Here is a 15,032-nt window from a genome sequence, read left to right as displayed (position 1 = left end):
GTTTTTTATAGCAATTTATACTAGCTATTGGAAGGTTTTTGTTTGAATATTTGATCTTTATTCTGGAAAAAGTTATTAGAATATTAAGCCAATTTCAATAAAAATATTCAATAAATTTCATAACTGAAAGAGGTCGTCCATATTGTCAAAAAAAACCTTCACATAAATAAATCAAAAGACAACAACACAAAGTCTCGGTCCCGAAAATTTTATTTTATGAGTAAAAGTGGTGACACCTGTTTCGCTCCTAAGAGCATCATCAGACCTTAAAAAGATTAAAACACGACCGACTTTGTGTTGTTGTCTTTTGATTCACATTTCATAATGAAAATTATTAAATACGATGCAATATTATAGAAATATTAAATATTTTAAAATATATGACAGTTTATTTCACAAGTTTTATATTAAAATATGACAATAACTTTTGAATATTCGTAGATGTTATAGTTCATGAATAAGTAAGAAATTAAATGTTATTTATTAAATATAAGTATTTTTGTGAGTATTTTTTAATCTGACTTGATTTTAAACATTTTATAATTACTGGAATATTGCCACAATATTTCATGCCTGGACAGTAAGGTGCACATTTATAAAAACATTAAAGGATAAAATATTCCCTACCATTTAATTTTTATACTAAAAGAGAATATTCTATTTAATTTATTTTAGATATATGAATATATTTGTAAAATAATTAAACAAATCATTATATACGTAAAAATAGACTTTTTCAAGGAAAAGACAAATTTTATATAAGCAAGATGATTCAAGATAAAATTATATTTGGCCAATATCCTACTAAATAACAAATTATTCGAAATATTTCACTAATGATACCTAAGAACATTCGATCGAAATATACCTAATAAATGAAAACTCCCAAACTTAAATATGCACAAGGTCCTCTCTGCAACAATTTCCGAGATATTAAACGTTTAAAGTAAATTTTGATACTGAATTCTACTATTACAGCCAGATACTTTAATTAAAAATAAAATGCTTTATAAATCTTAAAAGTGTAAAAATACCTAAGCGGAATTTCTTAAGTTATCTGGTTTCTAGTTCCGTGGATCGAAATGTTCAAACTTATTTGCCGTTAAGTGCAGTTGAGAGTTACTAGTCTACAGCCAAACTACTTCTGCTTAAACTGAAATATCTCCTGAACTAATACAGATAGAACTATGAACCAAATTGGATGAGATAAAGAAATAAATGCTTCAAACATATTGTTTAGAATTTCAGGCTCCTCAATCTCTCTTTAATTTCTTGAAATTTGTGAGATCATTAAACATCCTAATGCCAACTAGTGTGCAAATAAATGCTCTAAGACGAGTTATTTATTTATCAAATCATTTTTAATTTACTAAAGTGTGTCTTAACGAAAACAAAAAAGCGAAAGATTTATAACGGCAGCAGACACACCGTAATAACTTTAATTGTTACTATATGGAGTCGGTAAATTTTCGTATATACATCGTCGTTTCCGAGTGGTGGTGCATGCACTCGTCCATTTATCACTTTCGTATCATTTAAGGCTCCTGCTGGTAATGATAAACAAATGAAACAAAAATAAAGTAATTCATCGTAGGGAATGACGACAGATACAGGACGCCCGGTGGCGCTTATTAGTTAGACGGAATCCTGCGGGATAATTTCGCGAGCAAATGCCAAAGTAACACACGTAAATCACCAGGAGAGAGAGAGAAAGATGGATGACAAGACGACAGTTAAAATTTATGGAATAATGTTTTAGCTAAGTGTGGCGATATTCTTTGATTTAGCGGGAGTGATCCGTCATGAATGGGAATGCGAGACGGACGTGGAGAGTCTCTCTCACTCTCGCGTGAGCCGCCATTTTTCGCTAATTGGTGCAGATTGTGCGCGCCGCCGCTTTTAATTAATTGCCGGGCATGTTTTTGAACGCGATTCGTAATTGACCAGCAAGCCCGATTCCATGCCTTACTTCGAAAATTATGTCACGACCTACGTCGAATTACGACATGCGCTGCAAAACACTATTTTTTGTATATAATATGTATAATTTAAATTTATATATCTATTAAGAGTTTTCATTTGCAAAATTGGGTCTACTGGACTAAGAACTACTTAACTTAAGAAATTTTGCTCAGATATTCTTATACTTATACACAAGATTATAAAGTATTTTGTTCTTAATTCATGTTGTATCTGCCTGTAATAGTAGGATTCAGTGTCCAAGCTCACTTTAAATATTACATATCGTTAGAGTTGTGACGATTAAAGGCGTAGTTTATTTATGATTGCTTCTTAAATTTTAAGATTTTTCATTCATTTAGGTATATTTAGATCGACTGCTCTGTCATTATTAGTGCAATATTTCGAATATTTTCTTATTTAGTGGCATTATGACGGAATATTTCTTGTTTAGGCAATAAATAATACTTATGACTTTATGTATAGAAATAGTCGGCAAAGCTTACGTATATAATGATATTCTAGACAAGAGGGAACATTATTTATAAATTTTTTAATTAATTATAATTCACTTATATTAGAAACACTGTTATTCATTATCTAAATATAAATTTAATAGAATATCCTTTTCCAATATTAGTATTAAATGGTAAGGGACATATTCCCAAAATGCTTATATTTTTTTGTAAAAGTGAGATTTATTGCCCAGGCATAAAATATTCCGGCAATATTCCAATAATTATGAAAATATATAATATATCGCATCTATGATCAAATGTATATTTAGTAAAGAATCATAAATTTAATTTAGTTAATCGCCTTTTTGTATAACATTTTTAAGCATTTTATTTTCTGATTGATCCTGGAATATTTTAATAGCATCTATAAAATTTAAAAGTTATTGGAATATTCTAAATATATCAGTAATATTGAATATTTTTAAAATGAATAAGTTTTTTGCTCATCTCGTATGATTTAAAAATAAAATTATAGGATAATTTTTCTTTATACGAAAATTACGTAAAGATAAAAATTAACAATACTCTCTACTGTCTGATGAATAGGTCTCTGAGTGTCTGACAGAATATTCTTTAAATGCTGCATTTTTTTTCTAAAACTGACTTTTTCTCAAGCATGGACTATTCTGCTAATATCTGAATAACTATGAAAACACTTAAAAAATTACATAAATAATATTGGATCGGATTTTTCAAGTATATTTTGTGAGGAATATACTTAATTCTCTTACTTATTTATGAATTTAATTTATTGTTGATCATACTTTACATCAAATTTTCAATTTAATATAATTTTTTTTATAAAATAATTTAATATTTAATGGAATTTGATATGAATATTTTGGATCGTTTGAAATACATCACAGATATTTTCAAGAATATTCATTTGAACATGTTTAATGGATATTTTCATCCATACAACTACTATAACAATTTCCATATTTATTCGCACATTTTCGATTGATATATTTAAAAAAAATCAAAATACAAAAATTTTTATGGGAATTTTTTAGCATGTTCTCAAACAAAGGTATTGAATATTGAATATTCTCTCTTTCTAAACATGTTACCATAAAACCAAATTATTATTACCAAACATATAGATAAGGAATAATTTGTAAATATATGAATAAATATCAAAATATTCAAAAACTTGAAATAAATAAGATATGGTTATGTTTATACCCTTGGCATATTCATACGAATTTTCATCGGATATTCTTGCTATGAAATGTTATGGATTTTTTCTGAATTTATAGCACCTTTTGGTTAAAGAAACGACAAATTTAGACTCTTAACTCTCTCAAACGCATCTGATTTAAAATCATTATCTTTAGTCGTCTTTAAGATAAATGAGTGGCATTAATCAAACATTGCTTGAACTATCATATGAACATGAAATTCTGCCTGGATATCTGTACCCCATAATCCTGATTTATTCAGCATCATTTTTTTAATATGAAGCAATTTGATTTATACATATTTTTATTGATAACAGTTATTAAGATATTTAATTTAGAGGAAATTCTTCTCGTTAGACGTTATACTTAAGGGCAGATAACATGAACACTTTTTACACCAGTTTTGGTGGAACATTGCCTGGACTAATAACTGGACTAAAAAGAAAATAATGTGTTGTCTTGATTACTTTCCAGCAAAGACTAAGTGAAAATGTGCGTAATTATTTAAGAAATTCGTAAATTTATCTCCCGCGCGTTTTCGAGGAATTTTCGTGCATCAGACGGAGAGATAATATATCTTGAACCATTTTAATTAAAACTCAGGAATTTTTAATTTAATCAAAACTTCGTAGCGTAGTAATTTTATTGAATAATTAAACGGGAACGGGTCCGAACTTTAGGCTTAATTGCGAAGTGTAATGTGTAGTTAAACAATTGCTACCAAAATAATGGGGAGTGGAATTAGGTAATTTCTCTTTAGTGACGTTTGTATGACGGAAAGCGTTAGATTAAAACAACCCTCCCGTGTGTATTTACCTTACCCTTAAGAGGGAAAATTGGATTTGTGTGGGGGTTTTGTTTTGTTTCGGTACGTTAATGCTGCAACGTCGCATTATTGTTGTTCAGGGGTTCGTTAAAACGACGATTTAAATTGAAAAATATCCACCTTAATGCATTTACTTAAGTTTACTGTTATGGTTTAATTTAATTACCCGTGCACCGCACTCAGGTGTAACAACTAAATAGATACCAATAATAATTGAAAAAAAATAAGTAACGACAGAGGCCAATCAGTCTAATTGGGTAATAAATTCAAAAACAATTAGGTTTATTGCTGAAACATAATATAAACCAATGATAGTAGTAAAATTACCCTTTCCACACACATGCGTAATTTCTTTTAAACTGTGTTTTTACATACAATCAGGAGATCGATCATGTCAAGTGTACCCATAATCCCGACATGAAGTACCAACTAATATTATAATCTATTCTAAATTGTGAGATTGGAGGAAAACATACATGTTTAATTTCATTCGTGATGGATTGTTTCATTTATTCGGGCGGGCAAGATTGACAGGTGTGTAGATAAATGGTGTTTCAATAAACGGTTATCGTAAAAACATATAAAAGCGAAATCTAAATAGTGTTTACGTATTGTGGCGGGTGTTTGCTGCCAAGGAAAATTCTGATAAGACAAAATACGTAGATGTAACCAGTTAAGGGTCGTTTTTTAAACGGTATTCCCATAGTGTCCTGAACCCTTTAAAAGGATTCATTTAAAAGATGTAATTTTAAGCTGACTTTGATGGACATAAATGTCAAAAGGAAAATCATTATTGGCTCTTGCACTATTCTCTATAATTCATTCACTCAAGTGTAACGTCTAAAATGTTAAATTTTTAGGTTTTTATTGCCTGAATCGTCTTAAAAGGGCATTTTTTTACGCAATTGTATCGTTCATCATAAAGCGCTTAATTGCCTAATTTTTTTTTAAATATTTTTTTAATTTCTATTTTGAACTGGGATTTCAAATTAATGACAAATCATTTAATATATTACTAATTAATTAAGTTCAAATTGACTTAAATTCTCAACTTTTGACATGTTTTGACTATACGCCGAATTGAAGCATATCTGAAATGGCATTTTTCTTATATTTCCTACGGCCTCTAAGTGTAACTTTATTAGTATTCTTTATAACTATTGAACCCTAAATATCTAAAATAAAAAATCACGTGTAAAAGTGGTCAGAATTGTAATATTTTTAGAAGACTAATTCTTTACTATTTCTGAATATGACTATTTATATCAGACTAGGTCTATAATGGGGTAATTTTTTGAATTTTCGTAACTTTCTATCGCATTTAAACTTTCGTTCGTTTTCAGTCGTTGTTCTCTACCTCATTTAATTTTTTAGTCATTGACGAATGCTACTGCAATGAATAGCGTTATAAAAGAATTTTATTTACGTAGGGTAAATCTATTAAAAGAGTGAAATTATCATAGTCACTGCCTGAACCATCTTAAAATAACAATTTTCTTAGGCGTCTGTATTGCCTAAAACTGTAACTAAGTATCATTTCATTACGATTCTCTCCAATTAATGAATCTGAAATGACTAATGTACAATTCAGAAGTCTAAAATATTCTAAGGTACATTTGAGTCTCAACTGCCTGGAAATAATAAAGTAATATTTCTCTCTTGAATAAGAAAGGCTGAAACAGAGGATTTCAGGCTAGATCACTTTGGGCTAAACTAAAGGATGATTCGAGGCAGTTTTGACAATACCTAGGTCACTTTATTTTGACCTAAATTATTATTACAGCCTTTATACTCTTTATCTGAAAAAGATCCTAAATCTGAAGCTCTAAATCGGTTAAAATTGAATTTTTTCTGGGATCACTTTTAAGCAATTATACATACATTTTACCGTCAACTGCCTGAAATTAATATCTTTTTTCTAATAAGTTGTACACGAATTTTACCTTTAATCATTTGAAATTAATAAATCAATATTTTTCTTCGAGACAGACGCAGAAGATATTATTTGACCACCTTTGCTTAATTAGAATAACCATCTCTTATCTAGAAAATCATCACTACTATCTCTCTTTATGAGCTATAAAAAATTGTCTTGTCAATTTTGTTTTTAAGTAATTAAATTAATCCTTGTATTTCTTCGAAGCTATCAATTGCCAATTGTAGGATTTTTAAAGAATAAGTGAATTCACTTTATTTGTTGGTACTTCTGAATAGTTTTTATTAAATTTGAAAAAGTTAAACTTATGGTTCATATTAAAAAAAATTAGTATTAATTCAGTTAAATGAATTTTTAGAGTAACTTTCGGTTACTTCCTACCAGTTCTTATTAATTATTAAATTCTTATTTTACCTTTGAATCTTATTACTTTTCCAAGGAGTTTTTAATTTTTTAACAATCTGAAATTGTTTTTTTAAGTCCAGGTAGTTTAATTAATTTTTTATTCCTTCGAAGCCATTGAACTTGTTTCAGACTTAGACTGAGAACTTGAACGAAGAATGGTTAGAGTTAGAGTTATGTCAACAATTTTAGTTACTAGCAATATTTGTCACTTAAATCCCTGAGTGTCCAGTGAAGAAATTGTATCATTTGTACTTGGGAACTACGTATCTGTAACGTGTTTGTAAACGAATCTACTCCTTGTTATTTACATTTTGAGTATGCAAAACTCTTTGACCTTAGTGATTATTTTCGTGAATGTTATTCAATGAAACAAGTTCGGATCTGGAAGAATTTAAAAATTGTAGTAATTGTTAAGTAAATTGATTAGAGGTACTCATTAAAAAAGGTGATTTTTATGTTAGTTATGTTCTTTAGATAACAGAAAAATTACATAATTTGAGTCTCAACTGCCTGGAATAAACAAAATAATGTTTTCTTGCAGACAGTTGAACATAATTTTGACACTTAACTAATTGATATATGAATGGCATCTTCCAGGCAATTGAAAAAGAGAATTTGCCCTATTTGATGTAGTTATTGCAAGAACAGGATTTTTATCTTAATTTTTGTTTATTTTTATAAAGCTGCAAAAAAATTGACATAATATCAGTTTTAACTGCTTAGAATTAAAAAATCAATATTTTTCTTCCAGGCAAATGAAAAAGATACACTACTCCTATTTGCCTTAATGGTGTCCGATTTAATAGCAATAGTTGGAAAAACGACAAACTGTCTTTTTATTTATTTCCAAGTGGAAAATTGAACGTAATTTTAGATTTAACTGTCTATAATTATTTAAATAAAAAACTGTTTTTTAGGGTAGATATCAAAACAAATTAAAAAAAAAAAATTCAAATGGACATAGTTTAAAGGCTTTTTTACATTTTTTTTTCAAAAAAACATTTGATGCTTGTCCGACTATCTATCGCTGATATTTTAGAATAATTTGAAAGCCAAAAAGACGTTGTTCTTACTATGATTTAAGCATAAGTACCAAAAGTCTGTATTTTTGTTGTAAAGTCAATTTGGTTCACAACTGCCTGGAATTCACAGAAGGGAATACAGAAGGAAAACTCACAGAAATTAAATATTTTTCTTCCAGGCTCAACTAACTAGTATAAGTAATAGTATAATTTTTGTTAAATAGGTAAAGGCAAATTTGTCTTATTTTAAGTATGTCCTAGTATCAATGAATCATCTGTGCTGTATCCAACAAAATAAATTAGGCAAGCTTACAAATTGAGATTATTCATAATGAAACAATTTCCTGATAATTGAATACTGATCATTGCAAATTATATCAGTTTCTTCTAATTGTCAACTGTAGCTCTTGATAGTTCAGTTGCTGGACATCGGAATTCTTTGCTTTGCTCCTATACTTCTTTGAAATCTGTTAATTTTTTCTCTGAAAAAAGATTTAAAAATAAAACAGTATTTTAAAGAACTTAATTATATAATTTCTGTCTTTGTCTCTCTCTCTCTAGTTCATTCGACGTTTTTACGATAAAACGATATCGGTGGGGGATGATCCGAGTCGATAAATTTAATCGCGATGACCATTTAGAAGATTGCAGTCAAGATGGCGAGGAAACGACGTCCGCGTGCTATATAGCGTAGAGCAAACGTCGGGATAAAGTAAAGCGTCGCGACGGCGGCTTTGTGCGTCACTTTTGCGCAAACTCCGACGGCCGAATCTATTTCCGAGATGGCCCTCCTCTCAATTTTGATGGACATTCGAACGACCGCGCCCTCATTTCCGGAAACAAATCGCGTCTTTATCGCCACCTTTTTCTCTTTTCTTCTCACTTCGAGGAATTAGATCCCGACATCATCGGGTGCCCCGGGTACGGAATTGCGTCTGGGATTATTTGACCGGTGTCAAATGGGAATCCTACTATCTTGGCTTAAGTGTGAGGGTCGAACACCGGGTTTAACCGACACGAAATACCTATTTGACGCGAATTATTTCATCCCTTTTATGAAAAATGCATAAATTAACCTTGGACTGGGATGGCGTTATTTTGGCGCCCATGTGAGGTTAAATCTGGATTTTTATTGTTTATTTATTAGGCAGACAAACACCAGAACAGTAATTAAATGTAGGAGTGCTAACTGGAACAATACAATTAAAGATACAAAACTGAATAAAAAGATAGCTATCCTTTATATAAACATCCTAACAAAATACTATAAAATAAAAAATAACTATACACTAAACATAAATCAAATCAACAAAATTGAGTTTTTTATACTTCTGATACTATTTGCAAATAAATTTAAATCACATTGTTACAGTCTTGAAGAATTCTATTTTTAGGAAAACTTAGCTTGAGGTTGAACCCAAGAAGAGCTTTGGATTTCTTATTTTTAATTTAATTTTGGGAAATGAAAACTTAATTTGATCCACAAAAGAACATTTTTACAATTTTTTGTTATTAACAATATAATAGACAAAAAGTGTGCTATTTAGAATACGTCTTTTATGCAAACTTGTTAGGCCAAACTCTAGCAACATACTCGAATATGATATTATAAAATATTGTGTTTTCTAAAATGCATATATCTTTTTTTTCAAATGGAAAGCCACTTTTTTTAAACTCTCATTGAAAAGAGCCCTTTTTCCTGATTGAATTGCCCTATTTACTTTTGTGATTATCTAAAGGAGAAGTACGAAAAACAAAACATTAAATTATTAAAAGTCTCGAAATATTTTGTGTTGGTAAATTTTTTGCACGTTTGTTTATTTTATTGGTATCGAGACATTTCCTGACATTGTTGTAGTGTCACTGTTAAAGTGAATTTCAACCAGTTGTTAAATAAGTTAACTTATATTGAAAAAATGCCTTATTTATCCGAATCCCACAAGTTTGAAATCTTAATGATGATTGGTTATGGAGACAGAAGTCGTACTCAGCTAGAGGTTGTCTACTTATTCAGGCAGAAATATTCAGATTTGCCACCTATTAACCAAGGTATGGTTAGTAAAATCGAAAGCAGATTTCGAGAAGTTGGGCACGTGAGGGATGTTTCAAGACAAATGTCTTCTAAAATCGATGAAAACACCCAATTAAATGTATTGTTAGCGATGGAAGAAAATCCGGTAACTGCAACCAGAAGAGTAGCTCGCGTAAACTCTATTCATCATAAATCTGTGCTAAAAATTTTAAAAAGTGCAAACAAACGACCATAAAAAATGCAACCCGTTCAAGAGTTATTGGAAGACGATCCAGATCGCAGAGTTCAGTTCTGTGAATTAATGATGAACGCCATTGACGAAAATCGCATATCTTCGGAGAGGATCCTTTTTTCTGATGAGGCTACATTTACCCTAAATGGCCATGTTAATAAGCAGAACTGTCGCTACTGGTCTGACGAGAACCCACACTGGGTAAGGGAAACTAATACACAATATCCCTAGAAAACTAATGTTTGGGCTGGCATAATTGGCAGGCAAGTTATAGGGCCCATATTCTTCAATGATACTTTAACTGGGGAAAGATATCTAGAATTTCTTGAACATGAACTAGTTTCAGTCTTACGTGCCTTATATCCGAGTCAGTTCGATCCAGATTTGTATGATGAAAGAATCTGGATGCAACAAGATGATGCTTCCCCACATTATGCCCGTAATGTACGCCAGTATTTAAATGACAATTTTCCAAACAGATGGATTGGTAGAAGGGGTGCAATCGAGTGGCCGGCACGTTCTCCTGAACTCACCCCACTTGATTTTTTTCTGTGGGGACATATGAAAAGTCAAATTTATATGAGCAAACCAGGTAACCTAGATGAACTCAAAGAACGTATTAGGCAAGAAATCCGACAAATATCTCCAGAAGTGTTACAAAATGTCAGAAACGAATTTTATTATCGCCTTGGGCTTTGCCAACAAATAAATGGTTCTCATTTTGAGCATCTTATACATTAAACGCAACTTTTAGTAATTTATTGGTTTTTATTTATTTTTTTGTATTTCTCCTTAAGATAATCACAAAAGTAAATAGGGCAATTTAATCAAGAAAAAAGGGCTCTTTTCAATGAGAGTTTAAAAAAAGTGGCTTTCCATTTGAAAAAAAAAAGTTGGGGTTACTTTGGACCTCCCCTGTAGGTGAAAAAATACAAAAAACTATCTTAAAATGTGAAAAAAAATAAACAAAAATCGAAGGGTCTCAGGAGTTAAATATTGTTTGTATAATAATTATTTTGAGAGATAAATTTTGATTAGTTTTAACTGAATTTATTCCAGTTAAAGTCACCACACTGTATAAAAAAGAGCAACAGAAGCAGAGACTTCCAAGAGAATTTTAGCGATCATTATGAATACATATACACCTGATAATTATTATACATCCAAAATGAATAAACAGCGTTCGGCGCGTGCAATTAACAAATGAACAAAGGACATCAATCAAGTAACGAGGAGAAGTTTATTCGAATGTCGTGCGTTATATAGGTATACATACATATATACCCGGGCTGTTTTATAATAATTAGTGAAATGGTGTAGAGAGTAGAGCTAATACACAAAACGCGTATTCATCTAATATAATGGCTCCGCAGCTGACAACCATGTCGATTAGAATAAATAGCGGCGGAGGGTGTCCAGGTGCCCCCCTCACCCGAATATTCGCAAGTCATCTCTCACCCGACTGTATTCACGCCGTATCGATTTTAACATCTATAACGTCATGATTAATAATTTTCAAGTCATCGAACTTGATGCGTTTTGAATGTTATCGGGACTTAGGAAGCGTTCGGTTATCACTCTTTTTCTTTTTTTTTTGTTAAATGTTATTGCATCGATAATCGATGGAAGATTGTCATTGAAGGTGTCAATAAATTTCGATCCTGATTAACTTGTTAGAAGCACAAACAACCATGTTCCTAAGAAGTGTGTTGATATTCTTTTTGGGAATAAGGTCTGATGATTTTGTGTTGGCTATCGGTAATCAAGCACTTCAAGCTGTCGAAAGCACTAAGATTCATGTGTTAAATACTCCTAAGAAGTCATATTGTGATTTAAAAACTATTACCCTCACAGACATTACCTTCATCAAAATATCAAACGAGTTATGCGATTCTGACAGAATGATCAAGATTTCTTTTATTCGTTTTATTTATGGTATTAATAAACGTAGTTTTATGTATTGCATAAGTAGTTTACTACACGAGAATTGCATGCCAGTTTACTATTTTATAAATTTGTTATTAAATATCACACTTCTTCTTACTTATACATCAAAATTATTTACTAAGTTCACGACAGAATTTCGATCTTTAAACATAATAATCAATTTTTTAAGCAATCGCTATAATATCATCAAAATATTCGCTTGCTTTCGTTTTAATTTTTTTATTTTTACCTATACTTTTACTTATGTATACGAATTATCTTTAAATATGTATTACCATGTTTTGTTAGGACAATTTAATTAAGTTAGATAAGTGTTTCTATTTAGGTAGAACAAATCTGATACATGGGCTTTTATTTATCCTAATAGTCAACTCCACTTGTAAGTTTTGCATGTATTTTTTTTCTTTTTTATGGTGAATAATAAACATTGTTATTGTTATTATTACTATTTTATAATTATCTAATTTCTTTCGTTTATTTTTCAAAGTTTATTCGTGTCTTTGTTTACGATATTTTTTGTGTCATTCTTAAAATATTTTTATTTGTCAGTAAAAGCTAATAGCTTTTTGCCTTTCTCTGTCTTTTTCATTTTTAATTTAATTTTTATTAATATGGGAATCTATTCTTATCTTTTCTAACATTTCTTCTTATTTTTTGTTTATTTTTTTTTAAATATATGTTAATTGATTTGAGTCAAAGAACCATATTTCCTAAAATTTTTGATAATTTTTCAAATAAATGACTTTCTAAATGATTATTATATTTTGGAATTTTCCTTATAGCCATTTGTTATTTTATGTTATTTTTTAATAATTCCTCTTTATTTTTCACATTTCTTGTATTTGTTTTTAAATAAATATTTATTTGATTTAAAGCGAATTAATTTAAACCAACGGTTTATATTTCCTTTAATATTCTCTTAAAAGTTTCTATTTCTATTTTTTCTCCAACAGTTTCTTCTTATTATTTTTCTTCCCTCTGTTTTTAATTTTTTTTTGTCAAGGCCATCTTCAAATTGACATATTCTTTCTTACTCTCTCCCCTTTTCTTTCATCTTCTTCTTCTTCTTTTTCCTCTTCTTTTTTTTAATGTCGTTCTTGCATTTTTAACTATATATACTTAACTATATACTTCTTACTGCTAACATTAAAAAATAAAATACATTTTCCAAGCACCTGTATATTGGAGCTTCCTCCTTTTTCTCTTTTCCTTTCTTGAGGCTTCTTCCTTTTCTTCTTCTTCTTCATTTTCTGTTTCTTGTGAATTTTACTGCATTATAACATTCATTTTATCAGTTAAGAAAATTAATATATAAGTTTAAAAATTTGAATGTCATGTATTTTTAGAGGTCATTTCTCCTTGTCTTATTCATCTTCTGTCTTACCCTCTCCTTCTTCGTCTTGTTTCTTCTTTATCCTCTTCCTCATTTTCTGTTTTTTCGTAAATTTTAATTAATTACTGCGTTAAGAATTTTTTATTTTATTTTAATTTGTGCTAATAAGAATTTTTATTTTAAAAATTTACTATTGGCCTTTCGACCTTTTTTTACTATTTTAAAAATGTTTGTTTTTTTTTCTTGATAGGTTTCGGTCAAATAATCATACTTCCTGCAATTTTTGTTTCAAGTTTATTTTCATGTTCCTTTTTACTTCTTCTTCCAATTTTTTTTTGTACATTTTGTCTTCTTTTTAGGAACTTCTTTGTTCTCATTTTTTGTTGTTCCAAATTTAGGAAAAAACGAAAAGAATCGTAAATGCGAAATATAATTTTTTAAATTTTTTCTCACGGATCAGTTAAGAAATGCAATTTAAATTAAATAAATGCAAATTCTTAGTTTTCATTCTTGTATTCTTAATTAAACTTATCTCGTCGGATTTTTACATCATCTTCTTTTTTTGCTTTATTCTCTCCTTCTTCGTTTTCTGTTTCTTCAAAAAAAATCATATTTGTCCTCTTGCCTTTTAAACTTCATCCTCTTATTCTCCTTCTTCGTTTTCTTTCTTACCCTCTTCCTCATTTTCTGTTTCTTATGAATTTTCTTTCGTTGAGAAATCCATTTTATCAGTAAAAAAATGTATAAATTGAAAAAATGCATTTTTTAAATCTCATTCTTGTATCTTTAGCTAAAATTATCTCCTTGTTTTATTCATCATCTTTTGTCTCTTCTTTTTCATCCTTTTCCTCTACGTTTTCATATTCATTTTCTGTTTCTTCTTCTTCTTTTCCTTTTTTTCTATTTTCTGTTTCTTATTAATTTTCCTGTTTTGAACTGCCAAAGCTAAATCACAAAAGGCATCAATTTCAATTAAGTAATTAAATATTATTGTAATAAACGTAATTTAAAAGCATAGCTGCTATTCCTATAGTCAGAGTTGGTCATTTTTCTTTTTCTTCATCTACTTCTTCATAATCCCGAAAAATATTAACATTTTAATATTTTTTGACAATTACTGGCAACATAAATACAACTTGTAAATTTTGTGGCCATGACATTAATAGTTCAGTGAAAGCAAAAACTAAAAAAAAAATCATTAAGTTTAATTATCGCTATTTCCTGTTTCTGTTTTTACTGCTTCTTCTTTTTTATTTTTTATGAATTCTACTGCGTTGAAAAAACATTTCAGTTAAGGCCTTCTCCTTCTCTTCTTGATTATCTTCTTCTTTTTCTTCACCCATTTCTTCATATTCTTCTTCACCTTCTCTCTCTTCTGATTTCGTTTTACTTTCATCTTTTCTAGATTCGCCATCCATAAACCCCCCAAAGAAACTAATTAAACCAATTAAGCCCTCCCAACAGAGGCATCTTCTGGCCAAAAGAAAAACACGAAATTACTTTCTTCGGACGCGTCACAGTACACCTGTTAACCGTCTCCATCCACTTCTCTACTCCCTCCCTCCCTCGTTATCCTTCGGGATTCCCCCAGTGTATATAATACGCGTCCGCTATTGTCTCTTAAACAGATTTTAATGGTCT

At 29.8% G+C, this 15,032-nt stretch overlaps 1 protein-coding gene across 1 annotated transcript in view; it reads right to left on the bottom strand.

The window, feature by feature from the left end:
- LOC126735151 (homeobox protein homothorax-like) overlaps positions 1-14,809 on the bottom strand; it is a 140,692-nt gene extending 125,883 nt beyond the window's left edge. Inside the window, exon 1 of the mRNA XM_050439089.1 lies at positions 14,662-14,809. Within this exon, the coding sequence (XP_050295046.1) occupies positions 14,662-14,809 (148 nt within the window). The remainder of the gene's footprint in view (positions 1-14,661) is intronic.
- Between the last annotated feature and the right edge of the window lie 223 nt (positions 14,810-15,032).

The sequence above is a fragment of the Anthonomus grandis genome, chromosome 4 (genome assembly GCF_022605725.1).
Source record: "Anthonomus grandis grandis chromosome 4, icAntGran1.3, whole genome shotgun sequence".
Classification (NCBI taxonomy): domain Eukaryota; kingdom Metazoa; phylum Arthropoda; class Insecta; order Coleoptera; family Curculionidae; genus Anthonomus; species Anthonomus grandis.
The sequence above is the reverse complement of the archived record's forward strand: the minus strand, read 5'-3'. Positions and strand labels throughout refer to the sequence as shown.